The following is a 26,776-nucleotide window of genomic DNA, read 5'->3' as shown; positions in this document are numbered from 1 at the left end:
ATTCTATATGTGAGAATATAATAATTTAAAAGAAAGTTAAATAATAACTTAAATTTTAAAAATGTTAAAAACCTCTTTCACACTTAATATTTTTATTATTATTATTTTTTCTCTACAAGATAACTAAATAAAGTCTAATATAAGGATAAATCCTTAAGATTGTTAATAAAATATTGTAAATATATTAGACTAATAGACTAGTGAGCAAGGATGTTTGAATTATCATAACAAGATATGTTAAACGTAAGAATGTTTCTAAAAAAGCCTATTGTTCATACAAGTTTAAATCTATAAGCATGGAAACTAATAACTCATGACAATTATGCTTTCAACACGAATATAATTAAAAGAATATTAGCATGCATGCTTAGTATTTATTCAAACTTGCAATTGATATAAAATCAAATTCCTAGCATGCATACTAATAATATAACTCTAATTAGAATCAAATTCAAGCTTAAAATCCACTAGTTAATAAAAATTTAATAAAATAATAAAAATTAAAATTCAATAATAAAAATAAATAAAATCTAATGTCTTGAGTTTGAAATAAGCATAATCTATATATATATATATATATATATATATATATATATATATATATATATATATATATATATATAAACGAGTACTCGTGTCTCGGATCCAAAAACCCTCAATTCTCATCTTATACGCACTTAGAAGTGAGTATTTTCGGTTCGGTTCGGTTTTTACTAAAAAAACAACCAACCCGATTTTTTTTCTTTAGGATTTAAAACCGAAACCGAACAAAAAATGATTTAAACCGATTATTTCCGGTTTGGTTTGGTTGGTTATTTAAGATTCAAAACCAGAAAAAACTGATAAATAAATGTGCTTCTACAAAGAGACAAAGGGGTTCAACAATGAGGGTAGCTTTACCGGCCTTTATTTCTCTTCAAAATGCAACTACAAATAAATGACCATCCCTGAAATAATATAGTAAAACAAATAAATTAAAGAAAAAAAAGGTCAATTAAAAAGTGTAAAAGGAACTAACAAGAGAAGGCAATTAGGAAGTCACTAGGGGGTTTGATGGAAAAAAAAAAACCATGGTCACTCAACGGTTCAAGTTTTTATGATGATGTACATTACATTGGACACATAACCCAATGTTTCTCAGGCCACCTTAGCATTCCCTATAAAAGAATGAAGAGAGAAGACCAGTAAGCCTGAGATCGAGAGACTGTTAAGCTTGGCTTAATAAGACTGAAGAAATGGAAGAAACAAAGAAGAAGAGACTGAGATTTCAGAAGAATGAATTCTTATTATTTTTTGCGTGTGGTATACGTCAACTGTTCCTCCTTATATACTAGCTTAACATGAGTTCCATGCTTACTAACAACTAACAACTAACTGATTCTAACTGATTTCCACGTGCCATGCATTCTGTTACTACTAGCAGAATATCCAGTAACTAATATTTATTCCAGCTGTAACAATACTCCTTCCTTGAATGCTTTCTTGTCCACAAGAATGCTCGATTGAATGCTCGATTAAGATGCTTCAAAAATTGCTTGGCAATCTGGGAACTGCTTCTGTAGATCAGACAAATCTTCCCGAGTTGCATCTTCTTGATTGAGATTGGACCATTGAACCAGCACTGCAGTAGCTGCTCCATTACCCTTCTTCATCAATTTCCTATCCAATATGGCTAAGGGTATGATTTGCATTCGTCCTTCCTTATCTGATACTGGCAGTTTGGACGAAACTATTGTTGCATCTCCAACCTTTTTCTTTAATAAAGACACGTGAAATACTGGATGGATCAAACTTCCCTCTTGAAGTTTTAACTCATATGCCACCATCCCAATCCTTTTGCTGATCTGAAAGGGACCATAGTACCTGGGATTGAGCTTAAGGTTTTTCCTTACGGCCATACTGTTTTGCCTATAAGGCTGCAGTTTAAGAAAGACCCAATCCCGTTCTTCGAATTCCCTCTCTGTTCTTTTTTTGTCAGCAATTTGCTTCATCCTGTTCCTTGCTGTTTCCAGCTGCCTCTTCAGCGTGTGATCCATGTTTGCCCTCCTCTGAAATACCTTCTCCACCGCGGCTACTAGAGTAGGTTCCTGTGCCAACCATTCCCTCTGAGGAGGATCATAACCATATAATGCCTAGAAAGGGCTCATGCCCAATGTGGAGTGATGGCTGGAATTATACCACCACTGTGCCAATGATAGCCATTGAAACCACTGTTTTGGCTGATGCATGGTCATGCATCGAAGATATGTTTCTAAACATTGGTTCATTCTCTCGGTCTGCCCATCCGTTTGTGGGTGATAGGCTGTGCTCATCAACATTCTAACCCCCAGCTTCTTGAAAAGCTCCTTCCAAAATACACTGGTAAAGATTTTGTCCCTATCTGTGATAATAACTGCAGGCAATCTATGGAATTTGTAGAAATGATCTAGGAACACTTGTGCAATGTCTTGTGCTGTGAATGGATGTGTGAGTGCAATGAAGTGCCCATATTTTGTGAACCTGTCCACCACCACCAAGATAGCATTTCGTCCCTCTGAACTTGGTAAACCCTCTATGAAGTCCATGGTAATGGCCTCCCATGTACCTCTAAAAACCGGCAGGGGCTGTAACAGTCCTGGATATGCCACCCTTTCCACCTTGGCCTGCCTACACATATTACATTCTTCCACTGCCTTTTTAACCATAGCTTTCATCCCATACCAATGTAAGTTTGTCTTCAGCCTTATGTAGGTATTCTGAATGCCAGCATGTCCCCCAACATAAGAATCATGTTCTGATTTTACTAGTTGAGCTCTGAGATGTCCTTCCTGGCCAACCATGATCTTGCCCTTGTATCGCAGGATTCCCTCTTTGTAAGTAAAGTCGGGTTCCCCTGTTGTACCTGTCAGTTTGTTAAGAATGATGGCTTGTAACCTGCAGTCCTTCTCATAGGATGCATAAACATCTTCATACCATGCAGGAAGTATATTGGTGATAGCTTCCAAGGTCTCATTACCCTTAGCAGACAGTTCACCACTGGTTTTCCTAGACAAAACGTCAGCCACAATGTTCTCCCTTCGTTTCCTATACAATATCTTATACCTCAATCCCAACAATTTCATTAGGCCCTTTTTCTGAATTGTAGTGTGAATTTTCTGATCCAACAGATATTTCAAGCTTTCATGATCAGTTTGGATGATGAATTGTTCCTGTTCGAGGTAGTGCCTCCACTTCTCCACAGCCTCCACAGACATAAGAATAACCAGGTACTCCTTCTCATAGATGGATAATCCAAGGTGCTTTGAACTTAAGGATTTGCTAAAATAGGCTACTAGTTTGCCCTCCTGGCTTAGTACAGCTCTCAAGCCATAGTCACAGGCATCGATTTCAGCACAAATGTCTTGGAGAAGTCGGGTAAGGTGAGGACTGGGGCCTCACACAGGGCTTGTTTCAATACTGTGAATGCTTGTTGAGCTTGTATACTCCACCATAATTATTTTTCTTCAGTAGGTCAGTAAGAGGTTTACTAATGATTCCAAAATACCGGATGAATTTCATGTAATAACCAGCTAATCCAAGGAACCCTCTCAATTCCTTCAACGTTTGTGGAATAGGCCAATGGGCTACAGTTTCAATCTTCTTCCTGTCTGTGACCACTCCTTGGATGGAAATCACATGCCCCAAATATTCTACCTATTGTTCCCTGAACGCACACTTAGACTTCTTGACGAATAATTGGTTAGCCTATAATGTTTCCAGCACTTGCCTGAGATGAGCAAGGTGCAGCTCAAAGGTTAAGCTGTAAATAAGGATGTCATCGAAGAAGACTAGCATAACTTTCCGCAAGAAGGGTTCCAGTACGCTGTTCATCAATGCTTGAAAGGTGGCCGGGGCATTTGTGAGGCTAAAAGACATGACTCTAAACTCATAATGCCCATGATGCGTCCTGAACGCTGTTTTTTCAATATCCTCCTCATTCATTCTGACCTGGTGATATCCTGATCGCAGGTCTAGGTTGGAGAAGAACCTGGAACCATGCAGCTCGTCAAGGAGATCATCTATGAGAGGAATAAGGAATTTGTTCTTAATGGTCTGCTCATTAAGCTGTCGATAGTCGATGCAAAATCTCCATATGTTATCCTTCTTTTTGACAAGCAAAACTGGAGAGGCAAAAGGACTAACACTTTGTTGTATTACTCCATTGGCAAGCATTTCCTTGACCAGCTTTTCGATCTCTCTCTTCTAGATGAATGAACTTTTATAGGGTCGGATGTTGACAGCCTGGGAACCAGCTTTTAGTAGAATTTTATGATCAAACTTCCTTGCTGGTGGTAGAGTTCGTGGCTTTATAAAAAGTCCTGCAAATTCCTTTAACAAGGATTCAATCTCTTCAGCAGCTTTGGTTGGTTTTTTGTCCTCCTCCACGTCCATAGCAAAAAACTAACCAATTACTCCTACAATCACATCTTTGAAGCTATTCTGCTCCTTAATTGCTGATATCATGTGCAAGTCAGAACTCTACACTATTCTTTTTAGCTCGATCATTCTGTCACTTTTCTTGAGTGATAACCGCAACTTGATGAAGTCAAAGAGCACTGGAGAATATTGCTTCAACCAATCCACACCCAGCATTATATCATGCCTGTCTAATTTTAGTACCCTCAGGTTGGCTTTGAATTCGTAGCCCTGCATAAACCATGTAAAGCTAGGGCTCTGCATCTCACATAACATGACGGTACCATTAGCCACAGTTACTGCAAGTAACGTGGTTTTACTTTTGGCCACATTTAATTCTGTAATTGTACCCTCATCAATGAAGCTATGGGTACTCCCACTAACTATGAAAATTATAAGGTCCCTGCCTTGACAGTTTCCCTTAATTCTGATAGTATTGTAGGTATCATTTTTTGCCAATGCATTTAATGATAGTCCAAATTCATCAATCAGTCTCCTTTCTTTACACTTATCTTGCATTGTGTCATCCAGTTCCTTGACTTCCTCATCCTCTTCTTCCTCTACCCCTTCGATCATGTGTAAGCCTTTAGTATTGCATCTATGCCCAGGTGTGTACTTGTCTCCACACTTGAAGCACTGCCCAAGCCTTTTTCTCTGCTCAAATAAGCTATTTGAGTGAGGTCTTCCTCCTTCCATCCGATTGGGATTAAAGGCAGTGGGTGGAGCATTGCTTGCCACTCTTCCATTGTTAAATGTGGTGTTACTGCGCTGCACTAGTCTGGACCTCCTAGTTAGTGCATTGTTGGATTTTTCCTGCCACCTAGCTTGTTCAAATGCCATCAACACATTTGCAGGTTTCAAGATCTTCAGCATTGGTTTGATATCCTCCTTCAGCCCATTAATGAAGCTAGAGACGTAATAGAATTCTGTTAGGGATGAATTAAGAGCACTCATCACTGATCTTAGCTCTTCAAATCGCTCTATGTAATCATCCACACTTTTATCTTGGATTAGTTTGTTGAATTCTTCCACACTGTCCTCTCTGCTGCCAAACCGTCTGCAAAGAATCTGTGCAAATTCTTCCAAGTCCATCCAAGATTCGTTCTCCCTTATTAATCCTTCGAACCAGATGTCTGCTTTGCCCTCTAAGTAATAGGAGACCACTTCTACCCACTGGTGTGCAGGTATTGTGTTCATCTTGAAATATTTTCTGCATTTTCGCAACCAACCCCGAGGATTCTCTCCTCTGAATGTTGGCAACTCCACCCTTGGCAATGGTATGTTATATCCCATCCTATGAAGTTCCTACCCCATCATTTGTTCACCTCTGAATTGATTCCTGTGTCCTGGAGCGATTTTCTCAGCTGAAACAAGCATTCCTGTTTCTTTATCAGTGCTCGGGGTCGTCAAAATGCCTCTGGAACTAGTTCCAATATCCTTTCTCGCTGGTTGAGAAGCAATGAATTGCTGGAATTGTAAGGATATTGTCTCCATCTGCAGAACTAGCTGATCAATCTTGGTGCCTTGTTCCAGCCAACGTTCCTTACTTTCAGCCATAAATTCTTGCCGTTCTAGGTGATGATTCTGTAGCTGATTCTCTAACTTTTTGCAATTTTCGTTCATTGCCTTGAATTTATTGCCCTCCGCCATGCTCTGATACCAACCAATTGTTAAGCTTGGCTTAACAAGACTGAAGAAATGGAAGAAACAGAGAAGAAGAGACTGAGATTTTAGAAGAATGAATTCTTATTATTTTTTGCGTGTGGTATACGTCAACTGTTCCTCCTTATATACCAGCTTAACATGAGTTCCATGCTTACTAACAACTAACTGATTCTAAGTGATTTTCACGTGCCATGTATTGTGTTACTACTAACAGAATATCCAATAACCAATATTTATTCCAGCTGTAACAGAGACTGAGAGATTAAGAGAACCAAGAGACAAAGAGCTTGAAGTAGCAGCTTTGATTTAGAGAAGAGGGATTGAAAGACAAAAATATTGATTTAGATTTAGAGATTGAGACTGTAATTGTGAAGGGGGCGGCTTGTTGCTAATTGCTAGGGTTAGAATGCAATTCTTTTTATTTATAGTACTTAGTAATTTTTAGACTGGTTTGGTTTGGTTTGGTTATTTGATTTTAGCCATTGAAGATCAAAATTGAATTAAATCAATTTTTTATTTAAAATTTTCTAATTAGTTTAATTATTTTTTTATATATAATTTAATTTTTTATTTATTTTTATAATTTTCTTAATTTAATCGATTTTTCATATTTTTTTATCATCCCTATACGGACACCTCCCCTCTCTCTCTCTCCCCCTTATACTTTCCCGTATTCTTTCCCTCCCACCAATAACACCGCATCTACTTTCCCTCCACTAATAACACCCATAAAGAATTTCACTCAATTCCAATGCTAAAGTGTTTCTGTACTTCCATTAAATAGTTGGCAAACGATTCGAAATCCCAAGGAATGTGGATTTTGATGAAACTGAGAAGGAAATTTTTGAACTCCAAGATGATGGGCTAGGATTTTCTGGTGCTGGAGGGGACAAGAAGCACTTGGATGCTCCAGCACTAGAGGTGAAGGAGCTATCGGAGTTGCCAGAGCAGTGGAGGGAGCTAAGTTGCCGTGGTTATGTAAGGAGTTGCCAACGCATAAGCCAGCAACTATTGCGAGGATACTAAATGGGCAGAGAAAATGGATGAGGTAGGAAGATGCCACTTATATTATCGTTTATTGTACTCGAATTAGCGAAATGAGACTTGGTTTAGGATACTATTTTATTATCGAACTTGGGTTTTGAAATTTTTGTTTTGCAGTGCTAATATTTTAGTGCTTAGTGTTTTATTTTATACTATGATTAAATGTTCAGATACTAAAAATTTATGGGTTGTGATATTAATTTAAAGGGGTTATTACTAAAATTTGGTATCATATGGGAAAATGATGGTAGAGATCTTGACTTGTGAATTAGGTTGTCGTGAAGCTAGATGCTTTTAGGATCAAGCTGGAGTTTTATCTAAACCCCTAGATTGAAATAGAGAAAGATGGAGTGTCATCACTGGGATTTCTTTTTTATTGTTAGGTGTATAAATAGACGGTGCAGTAGTTTTGGTATCAGTTTGATTTTGCATTGTCCACTAAGTTAGCAGATTACAGGGGCAATGAGTAAAAGTTTGTGAAATGCAGGGAGATTTTTTTATGATATTTGCAGTCAGGGACGTGTTCCCACTGAATCTGTTTTTCACATTCTTTTAGTTGCATATCTGATTATGACTGTTCAAAGTAGCCTGGAGGAATTGTGCAACATTTATGATGCAGTCGGGAGGTTACCAGCAACGACTGGGTTTGTACAGTTCTTTGTTTAGAGCTCTTGTGAGCAAACCGGGGGTGATTGCAAAATATTATCTTAAACATGCTGAGTTTATTTATCATAATGTGGTGACATGTGGACTTGAGGTACATAAGTATATTTATGACGGTCTCATTTGGCTACATAGCTATCAAGATACAATAGATAAAGAAAGACTTGCATCATTAAGGCAAGAGATGAAGCAAGCAGGAGTAGAGAAGAGATAAGAAGTGCTTAATTATTTCCATGGTGAGAGTTTATGCAAAGGATGTAAATCTAGAGGAAGCAGAAAGGACTTGGCTCAAACTCATCCGTCTTGATGAAGATCACCCATCACAAGTTTTTGTATGTAGAATGAAAGTCTTTTCAAAGGCAGGAGAATCTATAAAATCATCGGAGACATTCAGGAAGATGCAAGAGGTTTTAAATTCTTACAATGTTGCACTATATCATAAAATTATAGAAGTCTTGTACGAGGCTGAAAAAGTAGAGCTTACAGAGTTGCTTATACAAGAGTTGGTTCAGGGTGGTATGAAGTCGCTTACTCCGTCTTTGATTGCTATAATGTATATGTACCTTAATTTAAATTTACATGATAAATTAGAGTCGGCCTTCTCTTCATGCCTTGAGAAATGTCGATCCAACCAGAATGTCCACGTCATATACGTGGATTCTTTGGTGAAAGCTGGTAATCTTGACAAGGTTGAGGAGATATTTAACCATGTGTGTAATTACAAGACAATCAGTGTTAATGCCAGACCATGCAATACTGTTTTAAGTGGATGCCTCTCATTTGGATACCATGTAAAGGCAGAAATAATATATGATCTAATGTGCCAAAGGAAATATGATATTGAATCTGTTCTGATTTTGAGCAGGAAAGCTGTAAGAAAGCCTTCTATCCTCAAGCTTGAAAAAGAGCAAAGAGAGATTTTAGTGGGTTTACTCTTTCAGTGGTTTGCAAATTGAATCGGATGGGAAGAAGCACGTGATTCAGTTTGAGTTGAATTAGAATTCTATCACAAATTTTATTTTTGGGAGACATTTACATGACCAGCACAATGAGTGGCTGCATCCATCTTGTAAGCCTGGTGATGATAGTAATACTGATGACATCCGTTGCAGATTTTATACTATATCACACTCTTATTTTGAATTCGATGTAGACTAGTTCTGGCCAAGAGGCTAGCCTCAACTCCCAAAGCTAATCACAGGTGGCTGTCATCTCAGCTTCTTGCATGCCAGTACATGTATGGGGGTCATAGAACATCATCAAGGGATATTATGGTGAAGCTAATAAGAAGTGTTAGGGGGTGTTAGAAGGGTTATCAAAACTTTGAAATCAAAATCTCTGGATCGCAGGGTGAAGAATAAAGGGGAAAGTGTTTTGGATAGGTTTTTTTGGAAGTGTTTCTACATGGTTTTGGAAACTGGTAGAACCTTATATCTTAGATGACTTGAAAGATTTTCTAAAGTTGGTGATCATACCTTAGAGAATAATTTGGCAGAATTTCAAAATATGAATTTTGATAGCGGGTTTGATTTCGATGAAGAGGCGTCTGAGGATGGTGACATGGACAGCTAATAGGAACTTTTGTGGGCATACTAGGCTTTGTATGGTTCAACTCTTGTTTTCTGGGATTTGCTCTGAGACCGCCAAAGGTTGAAAATGATTGGATGTGAAACCCGCATGCTTATCCACTTATGTTGTATCACTGTCAACAACCTCAGAGCTGTACATATAGATGTTTATATGTATTGAAATTAGCAACTTCATTAAACTGGTTTTGAGTGTATCTCATTTTATTACCTCATTTATGTTTGGTGTGTTCAAGAGTATCATGTTTAATTTCAACGTTGTTGTGGTTTATGTCAAGAGTTTAAATCTGAAAACCTGTTTCTCCACTTGTGATGTCATCTCTCTAAACTTTGCTGCAACTTCAGGCGTTAATGGAGCTCCTGCTTTTCAAACTTTAGACGGGTGTGCTATTCAGAGACCTATCTTTTTGATGATAAAGCCATATTCACTGCAACTCTCCCGGTCGAAATCTTGCGATGAACTTCAAGCATATGGATTTTTATAACGGCTTTGTTGTCACAGATATGCCTTTTATCGCTCCCCTGCTACTCACTGCACAGACGCACATAAACAAAAGCCTTGACACACACACCTTCTGATTTTTCTCCATAACTTTTCTACATGGTGCCACATGATAAAAGGCGCTTCAGTCTCTGCAATTCACAACCTTCCATGCACGAATATTGATGGAATCTCTGATTAGGGCGAGGACAAGGCATTCGGATTGGACTCAGGAGAGGATAAAGGATCAAGTTTTCTCCTCTTCTTATTTTTTGGTTTCCCAGTCTTTATTTATCTTTTGAAACAACAATGCAAAATAAAAGAAAGGAAAGGAACTGGTGATGGCGATGCCATTATTTCTTTTGTTTTTGTGCTGTTTTTTCTTCTTCATAACCTTCATGCGTGTAGTAGCGTTGGCGATATGTGTTGTAGCTGTTCCCGAAGGGCGTAGCGTGATGGCAAAGGGTTTAAGATCTGTACAGCAGGTCTCGAGTTCGAGTCAGGGCGTGCATCTCTTGTAAGAGCCTGGGATAGCCGAGATTTTACTCGCACACCTAGGCCCATAAAATACGTTTTTTGGAGGGTGGAGTTTCCTTGAATCTAAAATAATAAAAAAAAGATGTGTTGTAGCATGCATTTCTGCTTCTATTTGCACCTCAGTATATTTCGTTCTGGATGCGCTGCGCTCCTCGTGAAAAAAAGGCACTTCTGCATGGTTAACACATATGGCATGCTTTTGTATGTATAACACAAAACTATTGAACATGAAGATTGCTAAATAAAGGATGATTGAAAAAAGGAAAACTGGGGAGATGATGTTAACAGATTCATGCCTTGCTCGTGCAACCTTTGCTAGGAGGTCTCAAAAGTGCCACCAATTACGAAAAATACTATTCGAGTGATCTAGTTTTTGTATTTTAAAAATATTTTTTTAAAAAATTAATTTTTTATTTTAAATTTATATTTAAAGTTTTTTTATATTATTTTTATATTTTAATGTTAAAAATAAATTTAAAAAAATAAAAAAAATATTATTTTAATATATTTTTAAATAAAAATACATTGAAAAATAATCATTACTATAATATTAAATATGCTTTTTTATCTACAAAATTTGGAGATTGTATTTTTCCTGAATTATTTATTGATCGTTCGGATAGGGTGAACAGAGTTTGGAAGTGTGGTAGCGGTTACTTTTTAAAGTGCTTTTTATTTCAAAATACATTAAAATAATATTTTTTTTATTTTTTAAAAATTATTTTTATCATTAGTATATCAAAATAATATTAAAATATTAAAAATATATTAATTTAAAATAAAAAAAATTCAAAATTTTTTAAAAACACTTATGACACACTACCTTAATAGAGATTTTTCTCTTTTTATAATAGCATTTGTTTATCCAATTTGCAAAATACTTTTACCCCTTTCCATTAGTAAAAATGATTGTGAAATTTACCATTTTAAAATTGTGGGGACCCACGGTCAGTCGGATTTATCAAATAATAAATAGCTTTCTAGGTCAGATGATATATTTCTTTTTTCCCTGAAAAAATGAAAAAAAAAAAGAAGAAAAGAAAAGGATATCTTTCTCCTTTTATAATTCCAGAAACACCCTTACACACCTGCCTTGCATTGCATGAGAGAAGACTCCACTCTCAAAACAATAACAACAACAACAACAAAAAAAAACAAATAAAGAAAGAAAGAAAGAAAGAAGATTGGTGCCGAGTGAGTGAGTGGGTTTCCAGGAAGAGAATAAAGAAGAAATGGTGTCGGACTCGGACCTCGTGACTCGGCTCCGTGAAATACTCAGGAGGTCGGACTTGGACACGGCCACTGCCGGCAGTATACGGCGGCAGTTGGAGGAGGATCTCGGCGTTGATTTATCGGAGAAAAAGAAGTTTATTAGAGAGCAAATTGATACTTTTCTCGAAACCTTTAATGGAGGAGAAGGTAAATCAGAGAATGTGTCAGAAAATGAAAATACCGAAAACGACGCCGTTGGTGACGAGGAAAATGAAAACGACGCCGTTAAAGAAGAAGAGGAAGAGGTAGAGACTGAGACAAAGGAAAGCAAAGGGTACTTTTTTCTTTACTTATATTTATGGTTAAATAAGCAACATAGTGTGTAATGAATTAATCATGCATGCATGTAGAGATTGCTTGCAAATTATTTTTTTGGGAAAGAAATAAGGTGTTTTTTTTATGGGAAATAGAAATTAGATATTGAGATTTATTGTTTATCGTTTATGGACATATTGCTTGGCTTTTTTTTTTTAATTGGGATATAGTTTTTGTGGTGCCATTATGTAGTTCTAATTAGGTCAAGAACTTTGTGTCTTATGAGCTGTGTACGCTAATTGCTTTTCTATGCATTTTTTTTTGAGTGTATGTTATGTTTTGTTTTATAAGAAAATGAACGCATAAGTTTAATCGTGGGCAATGAATAATGTGACGCTACTTAGAGATTATTGATGATTAAATTGGGGAGGATATTGGATTGGAAGCAAAATTAGATTATTTGTCTATGGCTAACTTTGAGATTACATTGGAAGTGAAGTTAGTTTCTGATGTTTTGGTGTGTGTTGGTTCATTACGGGGTAGTGAGTATGAGAGAGGTAGTCTTTTTGTAGATTTTAGTGATACAGTCTAGAAATGCCATCCTCTCTTTTATGAGTTCTAAAAAAGTAATTTTTAGATGCTGAATTAGTCAAGGACGTGTTTTCTCTACTTTTAATGCTTAATAATTTTCATTGATTATTTCTTTCTTTTTAGTTTTTGCACTGGATCTATTTGGTGTTTTAGTGGGTTTATTTTGAATACTAAATCTTTGAGTTTCATTTCAGAGGCTTTATTAATTTTCTGTTTGTTTATTTTCTCATACAGAAAGATAATAGGTGTGTGTTTGCTTCCATTTTAATTTAATGCATGTCAGATATCCAATTATCCCGGATACCAGTTTCTTATTAACCATGCTAGTCACTCTTGTGTTATCTATCATTTAGGTCAAACAAGACAGGAAAAGTGAGGAAAAGAGGTGGCTTTACTAAATTAAGTAGCTTATCTCCACAACTTCAAGCAGTTGTTGGAGTGCCTGAATTGGCCAGAACTGAGGTTTGTTGAAGATGATTCATTTCCGGAGATCGGTTCAGGTGGTAGTTCATGGATCAGGTTCTCACTTTGGTTCTCTTTACTTCTGCTATCCCAGGTTGTGAAGAAGCTTTGGGCCTATATCCGCGAGAACAACTTGCAGGATCCAAAGAATAGGAAAAAAATAAAATGTGATGAAGCATTGCGTGCTGTCTTCCGTGTAAATTCAATTGACATGTTTCAAATGAGCAAAGCCCTGTCCAAGCATATTTGGCCATTAACTGGAGAAGATGGTACTTTCTTTAATAAGTTATCCTCTTTTGTTTTATTCTTTGGTGGGACAATGCGTGGTTAGTTGTTTTTGCTTGATAGTAGTATCTTATTGCTTTTGATGTGTAAGGTCGTTTAGGATGTTTATGCATGCTTTTATCCAGTTCTAATTATGAATTACTTGTGTTTCTGTTAGTTTAGGAAATTGGGCGTATTTTGCTTTGGCAATTAAATCCAACAATGTAATTTTTATCTTCCAAAAAAAAAAAAACTGATGGGGGAGAGTATACCTTAACCTTATACTAAGATTTTATTTCTTACAAATCAGTGGGCAGGGAAAGTGCTTGCATTTAACTCTGTTTGGTTTGACAATTTTTTTATCAGATATTTTGACTATGATTCTTTTATTTCCTCTCCTGGGTTGATATTACTGACCTCCTGCCTTTTTATTGGTTGTGGTGTAATACTTTGTTATTCCAGGGAAACTAATCCTTTCCCCTGGTATCTTGATACATTAGGATGTTTATATTTTCTGCACTTTCAACTTCAACTCCTACAAGCAGGCTTCAAACTTCTGCTTTATGTCATTACGGCACAATATAATCCTCTTAACTATTTACCTTTAGAGATTTCTTCTTAATGTGTTATCAGATGATTGTTTGGCTGTTATATTAACCAATGATATTATTGAACCATCAGAAAGTGTAAAACAGAAAGAAAAATGTGAAGACAGTAATGATTTTGGGAATGAAGGAGACAATGGAGGGGAAGAGGAGGAGGAACAAGAAGAGGAGGAAGAGGAAGAGGTAAAGAAAGAGAGTAATGGAAGAAGCAAGAAAGGACGGTGGGTTTCTTGTACTCCTTTTTTCTTTTTTCCACGAGTGAATTTCTATTCTTGTTTGCCATTATTTTGAGTTTCCTAATGATTCCCCTACTTGACAGCGTGGGAATTACCCATGCTCGCTTTAACTTATGATATGGTTACTTTAGGGGTTGAGGTTTTCTTTATGACTAAATGCAACTTCATCCTTAAAATATCACCACTGAAAATAATGAGGTGGTTAGCTCTCCCTTAGACAAATTCCTGCCATTTTATGGACTAAAGAAATTTTGGTTCAGGTTCTAAAAATTATTAATTTTCATAACCATTCTACATGTTTGAGGTTTACTGGAGTGGATGATATGAGGTTGTTTGTGATTAGTGGTCCTAGACTGATATTAGGAAATGTGAGGACTAGCATGGCATTCTTATTCCATTAAATATAATATTTATGGTTGTTTTATGGACTAAATAATCTTATCTTATCCAGTAAATCTGCTAAGGTGGATGAAAATGTTAAGAAAAGAGGAGGCGGCTTTACTAAATTGTGCAGTCTTTCTCCTCAACTTCAAGAGCTTGTTGGTGTTCCTGAATTGGCCAGAACTGGGGTATTTTAACAGATGCCTGGTTGCTCTTTATGTTATCAGTTGAGCTGAAGAATGATTGTTTAAGATTTATTTTTTTTACTAAATCATAGTCCATACTTGTTTCTTCCCGTCCCCTTTTGTTTTGGTAGGTTGTGAAGAAGCTCTGGGCCTATATCCGGGAGAAGAATTTGCAAGATCCAAAGAATAAGCGAAACATAATATGTGATGAATCACTGCGTGCTCTTTTTGATGTTGATTCTATTGACATGTTTCAAATGAATAAAGCCCTGTCCAAACACATATGGGCTGTCTGTGAGGAAGATGGTACGCGCTTAATGAGCTTTTCTTTTAAATTTATTGTATGTCAAGGCAAGCCTTTAGGGTAATATTGTCCAGAAAACTTGGCTTCTTTATCTTCACTATAATAAAATACTTTCTTGGGCAATTTGTTACTTTAATTTCAAATCAAATTTAGTTTTTAGCCTCTGTATTGAAAGACGTGTGCTTCAAATTGATGCATCAAATTTAGAACAGGGGATCTCACAAAAACCTGCATTATCTAATTTTTTGAACATCTCAAAGTTGCTTGATCAAAGTGATAAAAGACATGTGAACCTTTTCTTTTATATGTAATGTTTGCACACTTTCCTTTCAGTTCATGAACATAAGGATAAGGATTGATGATTCAGCTTCTTTTAACTGACTTTCTATTAAAGTGAAAAAAGATACTTGGCTGGTATATCCTTTAGGCTGTATCCTGTGGATAAAATTGTTGTTACATGCATTTAGGGATTGGATGTCTGGTTGCCACTTCTTAAAGATGAAGAGGAAACTACATTGCTGGGGAGAGAGGCAAAACAAACATGATAGAATGTGTAGCATAGATGTGTCAAACATATATCCCATGTTATGTCTGTGTTTTTCACCAAGTGCAGTTCTTCTTAACTTCCAGGCAATGTGGCCTTTATTGTCTTAGAAGTTAATCCTAACTACTGACAATATCTATCTCAGTTAGAGTAAGCTGGTTCACCCTAGGTTTCATAACTTCTAATGGTTCTATTACACTCTTATTTTAAGTCAGTGCTCTCCTTGTGAAGTTAATACAAACTACAGATGAATTTCTTGAGGAGAGTGACCTTAATTCTTATTAATCCTTGCCATTTTACATGATATTTTGTAATTTTTGTTCCCATCTCTGAAGAGGACCTCTTTTATCAATTGGTGACTGGAAACCTTCATAGTGTTTAATTTTAAGCTTTTGAATTGGTTTAATAACTCATATCTCTTAGATGAATAGAACATTTTAGGGATATCCCCTTTGACACATGTTGCATGGTTTGACTTAATCAATGTACATTTTCTCCTTCCAAACTGCTTTTCTTCTTTTTATTTTATATAGCAGTTTTTGTTAACTTTGATTAATGCGTGAACGTAAATGGTCACAAATATAACTTATTAGGTTTCAAGTTGTTCGAGAAAGAATTGATGGATCAACAATGAGGAATAAATTTAAAGTATCGTTGGAATACTTTCTATGAGCCAGGAACTTCTTTCTCTTCATCATATTAGTAAATGTCATCTACTTCTTTCTCTTACTTTGGTCGGCTCTAGTTTAAATGTAGAGGATCCCAACTAGTTTGGGATTAAGGCTAGTGAGTTGAGTATCATAGAGCTTAATGAATTTAGGTGTTTTATGCACTGACTATGGCCTTTTCTCATTAATTTTTATTCATTAAACTTTTAATTTTATCATATTGCAGTTGTCAAAAATATGTTGTGCAAATCTCGTTTGTTGTGTTGACACAAAATCACAACTCAAGTATTCTCTAGTATCTGGGAATCATGAGAATGTTCAAATTGCTTAAAGAAAATGTTTTATCCTGATCTTGTAGCTCCAAGCAACTCTTCACCAAAGGAAAAGGGGGCTAAACAAGGAAGAGAAGAAGGTGAGACTAGTAACTAATAACGCTTTTATTTTCGTAGTAGTTGCACAACCTTCTCGCATAAGAAAACTGAGGATGAATTCTGGCACTCTAATAGTGACAATCTGTTATTTCTCACTATTCAGATCCTGATGAACCTAAACAGAAAGAAAAACGGCAGAAGAAAGGTGCTTATCTCCTTGCTCCCCTTCAAATCTCAGACGCCCTTGTCAATTTTTTTGGCACTGGTGAAAATGCATTATCTCGATCTGATGTTGTAAATAGAATGTGGGAATATATAAAAAAGAATGATCTCCAGGCATGTCATCACCTTCCTGATCAAGATTTTGTTCTGACAGTTCAATAATTCTGATGTTCATATGTACATTCCATGAATGTGACTAAATCCATTAGCAACTGAATCTTCATGCAGTGGACAAGTTGGTTTGATGAACTCTCTTTCACGGACACTGTGTTTTGCCAACTTCAATTAATTGATCTGCTGACAAGCCTGTTGGTAAAGCTTGCACGATATCGTGTTCAGAGAATAGGCTTGAGGCTAGACATAGGAATAATGCAAATATAGATACACTACAGAGAATAAATTGAAGTGAGGGCTGTTAATAACAAAGAGAGATGCTTTTGGCTTGGTAACATTCATATTGATAGAGCTTTGCATTGAGTTCATCTTGGTAACTTTCATATTGACAGAGCTTGCATTAAGTTTAAGCTTGGTAACATTCATTTTTTGTGCGCTAATATTCAATACACATATAATTGTGTGTCTGCATGCATGCATGTGTGTGTTTCAGAATCATATCTTCATCCTATACAAGAAAGCTTTTTGAGTGGATGGTGTTATCAGTTGCATGGTTTATCTATTTTCACTATAAATCTAGCCCTGTGTTTTCATGAATTTTCTCTTCATTCTATGATCTTTATTGAAGTATATTGAGTGGAGGGTGTCACCAGTTACATGGTTTATCAATTTTCTTATAGAAATCCAGCCCTGAGTAGGTCTCCACCATGATAAGGAAAGACCAAGTTTGCTACAAAATTACAACATGCACCCTGAAAATAACCAGAGTGCCAGTAACTTGTTTCAATCCATTTTCTTATTTGTCTTCTTTCATATGATGTGTTAATGAAAAGAGAGGAAAGGATAGCTGAAACTAATTTATGAATGGAAGTCACAGCTTAAGAGGCTGAATTTCAATGTTGATATCTGAAGTTAACCCTGAGCGAGTTAGATAGCAATAACACTGTTGAATTTAAACTGCTTGGCCGAATACACTTCCAGTTATGGCTGTGTCTGTGACCCTTCCGGTACTACCAAACATAGTATGTCCTTTGAAGTATGGTTATGTTTAATTTTTGTTGTGATTATTAAGCTCTGGACCTTTTTTTTCCAGGTTTATGATAATCTCTTGTTGTATCATACTGATGCATTTGGTAAAATGATCAGCTTTATTTTGTCTTTGTTGGTTTAGACTTCTGTCAATTTCAGGCAGCTGCACCTTTATCATACTCTGAGTTTTCTTGTTTTTTCTTAAGGATCCTGCTGATAAGAGGAGAATTATTTGTGATGACAAGCTAAAGGAACTATTTGAGGTTGACTCCTTCAATGGCTTCACAGTCTCAAAGCTCCTGTCATCTCATTTATCAAGACAGAACAGTGAGTTGCTTATATGTACATAACTTGAGCCCATCAAAAGTGGGAAATTTTGCTTGAGTTGAATTTACCCTTTTCCATTTCGCTCTGGCAGCCTGTATGCTCTTTGTTGAAGAAATGGAAATAGTTTTGCAAAATAGTAGTTCTTTTTACTAATTTTTCTTATAGGATTTCTAATTTGCATTTCCCCCTTTTTTTCCTCTTCTGTTTGAGGAGGTTTCTTGCAACCTATTTTTTTATCTTTTCTTTATATTCATTTTTACTTTGGCGTGGAGATATGTGGTAATGTGATGGGAAGAGTTGGTTTACCTCCTATACATGATTTGCTTCTTATATGCCAATATCTCTTAGAATTTTACGAGTGGAATGGGAAGATTTGGCCACATGGAAAAACAAGTTTGTTTTGCAATGTGGTTTCACTAGGATCATAAGGTCAAGGGAAACTTTCACACCATGTTTGATCTCTGGCAACATGTCTTGTTTGTCAAGCATGCGGTATGTTCTTTTGTCCTGTTTGATATCCAACTGGTGGGCGTTAGATGCTAGCCAGAATTTTTGATATTTCATAATATGCCCGGCATGACATATCCTCTTGTGTCTCTGTGTGATGGAACTAGACTGGTATTAAAATTAAACGAATGGGTTGTTTTTTAATGCCAAAATGAATTGCTGAGTTCATCAGTTGAAGCATTGTTGTCATGGTGCAAGTATTTGGAAGTTTCCCGCAGGAAATTTTACATGGAAGAAGGGTGTTGGAAATTTTTTAGATTCAAAATGTCATTTGCTCGATCAACTCCCTGTCAACCAAACATTCAACAAACATCCCACACCCCTTCGACACGTTCTCTGAATGGCTATTTTTCCACAAGGCTGAGTTTAGAGGGTTATCAGCTAGCCGGCGTGCATACAGAGTTGTGATGGCCATAAATCACACGTTCTCTGAATGGCTATTTTTCCATGAGGCTGTGTATCATTTTGCATACAGAATCAGGAATGTTTGGTGTGTGGAGAACCTCCAGGAAGGGTTCCCACTGGTGGATGTCGTGAAAAGAAAGCATTTTTCACAAAGTGTTCACGTGAATTCATGTGAACATGAAGGTCATGTCTTGACTAGTTATCCCATTTCCAAGTGGAATCCTTTTGGTCTATCCTGTGCTGGAGCTGACTTGACTTGTATGTTACAGTTCTATTATTTCTGGATGGTGGGCACGGACCAATTTCTCGATTCCATTTCCCTCTTCCCTGTCATTTCGCATGAATCACGATTGAGCTACCTCAATCCTGACATGCACTATAAATTCGAAATAAAAGGATTAAAACTAGAGGAAAAAAAAACAAATAATACGCTGGACTTTTTCTTTCATTAAATTATAAAATGAATCATCCAAAAGTGTATAGATTCATCTTGGTCCTTATTCTTTCATAAAAACTAATTATGATATATTATATAATGATAAAACCCCAATTATGATATATTTAAAAACTAATTTTTAAATATTAGGAATCAGCATTTAACATGTAGCCTCTATATATATATATATATATAGAATCTTAATATTTATATTAGGGGGGTCAATAATTGGGGTTAAAAGTTAAGTGTCACTCTATTATTGTTATCATTATCTTCGTACCAATAATAGTTTTCACACCGAATATGTTTCTTGTTTCTTCGGTTCTTCTGATGATATGCAGCAAGGTTAATCACTCATTTGTCACGGACATTAATTAATTAATCAAATTTTATGTAAATAAATAAATTGTATGACTACCACTGCTCGTTTGTTATGTAATCGCCAGTTTTGCCAATGTTCCCACCTTGTAGAGACAAACCATTTGCGTTATAAGGCATGGCCCTTCTTCTTATGTACTTCTATATTATATAACAATTAAGAATTATTATAAAATTTCTTTTTATATAAAGAGTAAAACATCTTTTTATCAATTTACCCCTTCATTTTTTTTTTCAAATTTGTTCTTTTTTTTGTTCTTAATTTCACTCTCAAAATTTTTTTAACAATTGTTCAAGTTGCGTTTGAATTGGTCAGGTTAATTGGATTACAACGTAGTAACTCTCATACGATTTAATTTTAAACTCGGGTTAAGCAAGAAGTCAGGTTGAAAGGCTTTTTCTCTATCAATTTCAACATTTTTTTTCTTAATTTCATCCTCAATTTCTTTTATACTAGTTGGCTAAATTGCCTATGGACCAAGCAAGTCGACTGAGTCATGTTAAAACAACTTATATGCAGTTAAATTTAAACCCGAGCTGGGCAGGAAATTATGTTAGGAGTGTTTTTATGTCAATTTCATGATTTCTTTCTCAATTTAATCATCAATGTTTTTTACTAGTCAGTTGAGATGTCTTTGGAAAGGCTAAATTGAGTAGTCACATCGATATAACTTTTACACGATTTAATTTTAAACACAAGCTAAGTAAGAAGTCAACTCATAAGATTTCCAAGGTTGGGTTGAGCTTAACAAAAATATCAAATAATTCTCTATGATTTTGATATCTTTTGTTATATTTTAAAAAAATGATCCAGTCAATAACTAGGATATGTAAACTAGTTTACACTAATAACAATTAATAATTTTTTGTTAAGCTTAGCAGGAAAGAGAAAAGGACAAGAGTGCAAGAACCCTTCCTTGTGAATTGAAAGGGTTTTTAGGGTTCAGATTGTAATTTAGTAAAGAGGAAGAAAAATACATAGAAGGAAAAAAGAAGTGGTGGGGTTAGAAATGAACTCAAAATATAATGTGTGTGTCTATAATAATAATAATAAAAAATCTAATTGTTGGATTCTTTTTGAAAATTACACAGTTTCAAGAAAGTTAATAGGGAAAGACACAGTTTTGGGGAAATGACATAGTTTGTAAAGAATTGTTGTTGGGAATGACGGTTGTTGAAGAATCGTTATTCAGAATAACAGCTTAAATAAAAACCATGATTCAGAATCACGGTTTTAATGCAACTGTTATTCCCAATATCGTTTTTTTAACAACCACGATTCAGAATAGCGGTTTCATAACAAAATCATGATTCTGAATTGCGTTTACGATGCATTTATAAACACCCATCTTTTTCTCAATGACCGTCGCTCTTAAAAGAAAAAAACCCAAGAGAAAACAACCCCTAATCGCCCAAAACACCGTCCAATCATTTACCAAAACACCAGAATCATTTTCCCCTTGTTTCTATGAGTATTTCTACAATTTGTTTAGTTGTAAACCGTCGGCCCAAGCTTTTGTGTCCAACCTCCCCGCCGCCACAACCAGTGGAACTGCCACTTACATTAGCATTGTCTGTTAGTTTGAAGTGTTTAATTATTGAATTGATAAATTTTGTGTTTTGATTTAATTATGTATTTGTGTTGTGTTTGATAATTAGATAATTTTAGGTTTTGAATGTTACAATTATGTGTTTTTAATTCAATTGATGGGATTTATGGAATCAATTATGCTTGAATTAGAGAAATTAGAGTTTAAATTTATTATTAGGTTAGTTTTCATATTTATTAATATTGTTTGAATTGATATAAATTTGATTTTAATTGATGCAATTAGACTAGAGTTTGAGTTGAATTTTTGTAAAAATTATCGTAATTGTAGATTTTGTTCAATTGAGATCATTTTCTTTTTATTTAATATTCAATTGTCATAATTTATTTTTTAATTGTAAAAATTGTTCTATTGATTAGTTGTAAAAATTATCATAATTGAACTTTTGAAATTAATTATTTTTTTATTGCTATTATAGTCTACATAATAGTAATTTGTGTTTGTGTTGAATTGTGAGATAATTTGTTTTTAATAAAATAAGTATTTTTATTTTATAGAATATGTCTTCAAACTTTTTTATTTTGTGTCATTATGATGATACTATTGTTCTTGATATGAATAATAGTATTACTTACCTTGACGGAAGTACTATGTTTTTAAATGGTACTAGAGGCATGTCATTTGAAGATACCAAAAAAGTTACATATGAAACTTGAGTTGAATTATAATGATGTTGAAATAGATATCACTTGGATGTGTCTTATTATGGAACATCATTATTTTTTTATTCCGATTGCATGTGATGTAAATTTTAGAAATATGATGGAAATGTTCGTTCAAAGTGGAACGAATATGATGGAGTTGTATATGAATAACCAACCTAAACTTAGTAGCTCATATAATGTAGAGCATGGAGATACTAATATATCTATGCCCATATATGCTTGGCCACTTAGACAATAATCACATTCGACTGGTGTTGGTACATCTAGGATATTGGAAGATAGAATTATGGGAATTTATGATGAAAATAGAATTAAAACTGTATATTATGATCAATGTAGGTATGACTCCTCCAATCTTTGTGATAATAAAGATGAGGGTGTCATGAGTTTAGTTGAAACATTAGATGATGATGATGATGCCTCATATTCCAGAATTTGGTCATGATACTGGAGTTGATGACATGGTTTGTAATAAATGGTTTGTTTATCATAAAAAATAAGTTGGTAATGGTGATTTTGTTGTTGGACAAAATTTCAGAATTAAAGTTGATTTGATGAATGCTATCAAGCAATGACACATTGCACATTCATTTGAATATCGTGCTCAATGTTTTTACCAAACATGTGTTCAACTACAATGTGTTCATTCACCTAATTGTCAATGGTATTTACGTAGGGGATACCATAAAAGATCAGATTTCTTTAAGATAACAAAGTTAAAAGGTAAACACACATGTATCAATACATATATAAAAAAGACCATAACCAGCTTGATACTAAATTTAGTGCATCAGTGGTTGCAACTCTTATTCAAGATAACCTTGTCTATATTATTTCCAGTATACAAGAAGAAACTAAATTGCATTATAAGTTTAAAATTTCTTACTATAAAACATGAGCTGTAAAATAAAAGATATTTGAGGAACCGGAATATATGAGGACTCATTTGAAATGTTACCTGGATTGTTTGTGTCTTTATAAGAATCAAATTCATGAACAGTTGTTGAGTGGCAATATAATGGACAACTTGATGGTGAAACATTTGTTTTTTGTTGTGTTTTCTAGGCATTTGGTCCTGCAATTGAGAGGTTCAACTCTTCTAAGCCAATTATCAGTGTGGATGACACCTATTTGTATGGAAGGTTTAGTGGGAAGTTATTGATTGCAATTGCTTTTGATACAGATAATGAGATTTTTCCTTTGGCTTTACACAATAGTTAAAGAAGAAAATAATGTCAACTGAAAATGGTTTTTACTATTTATTCAACTTCACATTATAGGTGATTGTAGTGGTATATGTATAATATCGGATATACATGTTGATATTAAGCATGGAATGACAACAATTTTTCCTGAACCGATTGGATATTATCGGTATTATATTAGATACCTGACAAGCAATTTCAATCACAAATTCAAAGATTTGTCAGCAAAAAAAGAGTTGCTTAGATGTACTATGAATCTTTGAAGCATAAATTTGATGTATGGTTTGATGATATGGGTAATAGTCATCTAAAATGGAAAGAATGACTTAAGCGAGAACCGAAAGAAAGATGAGCACTTTCTTATGATAGGGGTCACCGATATTACAATATGACAACAAACCTTTAAGAATCTTTTAATCATGTTTAGAAAGATGCACGCGCTTTGCCTGTTTCTGCTTTAGTCTAATTAACATTTTTAAGACTAATGCTTATTTTGTTAAATGAAAAGATGATGCATATGACTACATTGCACATGGAAAACTACGGCCTCCTGTTGTTTAGTTGTAATTAGATGCCAAAATACTATGATTTAGAGATCATATTGATCTATGTACATGAGAGAGGGGCATTCACAATATGTGACATATGTGGTCAGACAAGACATCATAAAAAAAAACTTGTGAATACAAACAACATATGTATTAAGTTAGACAATGACATGTCTATTTATTATTGTTTGTCATTTAATTTTAATTGTTTGTTTATAATATTTATTTTCTAATTTTGAATTATATTTTGTATTTTATAGGTACACTTTGTTAGGATGTCACATATGCAAGACGCATCATCTTCATCTATATGTAGAGTTTCTTAGTACATGGATCTTGGTCCAGTTGATCCTTTTGTTCTACGGTTATAGAAATTACATATATCAGATGCCATATGGAATGGAAATGTATGTTTATTTTTCATTTGAAAAAGATGTTTAATTATTGTGCTGATGACCTTATAATTCATGCTAATACATCAAACCTTTTCTTTTATTATACAAGATTTTATAAGTTGATATCGCTTCCAAATCCTGTGATCCCATATGTCATGTAGTCGAGTTTTTATTACATTACATATCTTCAACATATAAATATGGATCATGACTTGCTCATAGTACTCATTGAGAGATGGCGACATGAGACTCATACGTTCCACCTTCGTGTCGGGGAGATGACACCCACATTGCAGGATACTGCTATTATGCTTGGCTTGGCCTATAGATGGGCAAGTAGCTACTATTGTGGGTATCCAGAATAAGATCATGTTATGCGAGCATTCATTCAGACGAGTATCCCCTTCTAAAATGTTCAATGGGAACACTTTATCCATGAGATAACTTGGGGAAAACTTTTCTGAATTACCTGATAATTATGATGACGAGATCCTACAATGGTATGTTAATGCATACTAATAGTTTAATTAACATATTCATTTATCTATATTTTGATTTGAACTCGATGTTCTATTATGTAGGTATGCTAGAGTGTACATATTTCACATGTTTGACAATATACTTTTCACAGATCTCAGTGGGATGTTGTGCCCTAGTTCTACCTACCATTGCTAGAGGATTTCCAATCCATTCCATTTTATTGTTGGGGTTCAGACGTCCTTGCATGTTTGTATAGGCATCTATGTCAAACTAACTTAGAAAAATCAAAGCAAGTTGGAAGAAATTTATTACTTTTACAGGTAAAATAAATGTAATAAGTTTGTTATTTTTGTATATATATATATATATATTTGAGTTGGTTACTAATTGTTGTAAGTTTTTTTGCCATAAAACTATGGTCGTGAGAGTATTTACACTTGGAGCGACCACGAATTGAGAAACCTGTTATGTCTATCCGGGTTTTGGAGGTTGATTTACAACTTCCATTAGATTACAAGTAATATGTTATTAAACATAAAAATTATGTTGTTTAGATTAAGAATATTTTTCATGGAAACCTTATTTAATAAGTTTCATTGCTTATTTATTAACAAATGGTATAAGGGTAGATATTTTGAACATAATCAAACTCACGTTTTGTCATTTTATCATAACGAGTTAGATAGACAGCAGTCAAATCAAATATGTTGATAAATTATGAGAAAGAAATAATTATTTGTGTTGATGTTGGTAAATGATGAGAATTAATTGCTTCGTTGATGTTTAATTTTTTGGATATTGGTAAATGTTGGGAAATAATTTTTCATGGGTTGATGTTGGTAAATGATAAAAATTAATTACTTGCATTGATGTTTAGTTTTTTGGATATCGATAAATGTTAGGAAATTATTGCATAGGTTGATGTTAAATTTTTTTTATATTTATAAATGTTGAGAAATAATTTTTCATGGTTGATGTTGGTAAATGATGAGAAATAATTGTATTGTTGATGTTTCAATAGGTTGTGTGGAATCCTTATTTGGAAGATGATATAGCAGCTGCTCCTGTTATATGCACATTGGCCATGGATTTTTGGACATCAGTTGTCTCCTTCATATTTTTTGAGCTTTTTTAGATGCATTACCCAGACCGTGTAATGTGACAATTTAGCTTTAAGTAACACATCCTGTCTGACATAGATACGAGCAATCAGTTGCATTCCATTAGTCGTTCGAGCAAGCACATTGATCATAATTGGATGATGCACCATCTCTAGCATGTATCGATGAGGGATACATGAAGAAATTTTATTTTCAAAGAGGTGCATCTTGTAATTTCTGAGGAGGAATACATAGGGTACTTGAGTATAACACGTCGAATCATTACACCTAACCCAGACAAGTTCCTCCATGCGAGGAGATGGAGTATGAGCCACATGCACATTAGATTCAAAATGTTGTAAGTATTTGTTGCTTTTATAGGTTTTGATTAAAAAAAAACATTGTATTTTATTTATAGATTAATAATTTCTATTTGCATTATATTAGGTTGGACAGTTGTTACATGATGGTCGACGTGTTACAGTTGATCTTCGTGATTTCAACGATGATAATGAACTTCTTTTTATTATGCATCTTCTTGGTTTGAGACATGTCGTACTACACTTGATCTATTATGAGAGACATTAAGCCTAGATGATGTTGCCTCGGAGGATAAGACCACACAGACATGTGAAAGTTGTGCTATTGATGAAGCTAGTCCATCCACTCGTCGTCATAAAAGACATAGATAGGCTCAGATATATTATTATGTTGTTTATTATGTTGTGTTATTTTTCTACTTAAAAGTTATTTTTATTATTACTACTTTTGTAATATTATTTTTTTCTAATTGTCATGTTGATTTTA

At 34.7% G+C, this 26,776-nt stretch overlaps 2 protein-coding genes across 5 annotated transcripts; both read left to right on the top strand.

The window, feature by feature from the left end:
* Positions 1-6,735: 6,735 nt before the first annotated feature.
* On the top strand, positions 6,736-10,240 carry LOC18097832 (pentatricopeptide repeat-containing protein At2g15820, chloroplastic). Of its 2 annotated transcripts, none has more exons than XR_002981294.2 (2): positions 6,736-7,147; positions 9,738-10,240. XR_002981294.2 is itself a non-coding variant. In XM_024599062.2 (2 exons), exon 2 carries the CDS (start codon positions 8,040-8,042, stop codon positions 8,760-8,762), a length of 723 nt encoding a protein of 240 aa, XP_024454830.2. In that variant the 5' UTR covers positions 6,736-7,147; positions 7,942-8,039; the 3' UTR covers positions 8,763-9,607. The 2 variants fall into 2 exon arrangements, 1 of the variants encoding a protein (XP_024454830.2); XM_024599062.2 differs by lacking the exon at positions 9,738-10,240 and adding an exon at positions 7,942-9,607.
* Positions 10,241-11,506: 1,266 nt separating this feature from the next.
* Positions 11,507-18,374, top strand: LOC18097831 (protein TRI1). 3 transcript variants are annotated; one of them, XM_024598425.2, is made up of 10 exons: positions 11,507-11,956; positions 12,882-12,990; positions 13,085-13,259; positions 13,936-14,080; positions 14,547-14,664; positions 14,793-14,967; positions 16,536-16,589; positions 16,712-16,753; positions 17,978-18,017; positions 18,120-18,374. In XM_024598425.2, exons 1-9 carry the CDS (start codon positions 11,643-11,645, stop codon positions 17,983-17,985), a joined length of 1,140 nt encoding a protein of 379 aa, XP_024454193.1. In that variant the 5' UTR covers positions 11,507-11,642; the 3' UTR covers positions 17,986-18,017; positions 18,120-18,374. The 3 variants fall into 3 exon arrangements, with proteins under 3 accessions (XP_024454193.1, XP_024454194.1, XP_024454192.1); XM_024598424.2 differs by lacking the exon at positions 17,978-18,017 and having other exon boundaries at positions 11,509-11,956; XM_024598426.2 differs by lacking the exons at positions 16,712-16,753; positions 17,978-18,017; positions 18,120-18,374 and having other exon boundaries at positions 16,404-16,552.
* The last annotated feature ends 8,402 nt before the right edge of the window (positions 18,375-26,776 follow it).

Source organism: Populus trichocarpa, chromosome 4 (assembly GCF_000002775.5).
Source record: "Populus trichocarpa isolate Nisqually-1 chromosome 4, P.trichocarpa_v4.1, whole genome shotgun sequence".
In the NCBI taxonomy this organism is placed as follows: Eukaryota; Viridiplantae; Streptophyta; class Magnoliopsida; order Malpighiales; family Salicaceae; genus Populus; species Populus trichocarpa.
The sequence above is the reverse complement of the archived record's forward strand: the minus strand, read 5'-3'. Positions and strand labels throughout refer to the sequence as shown.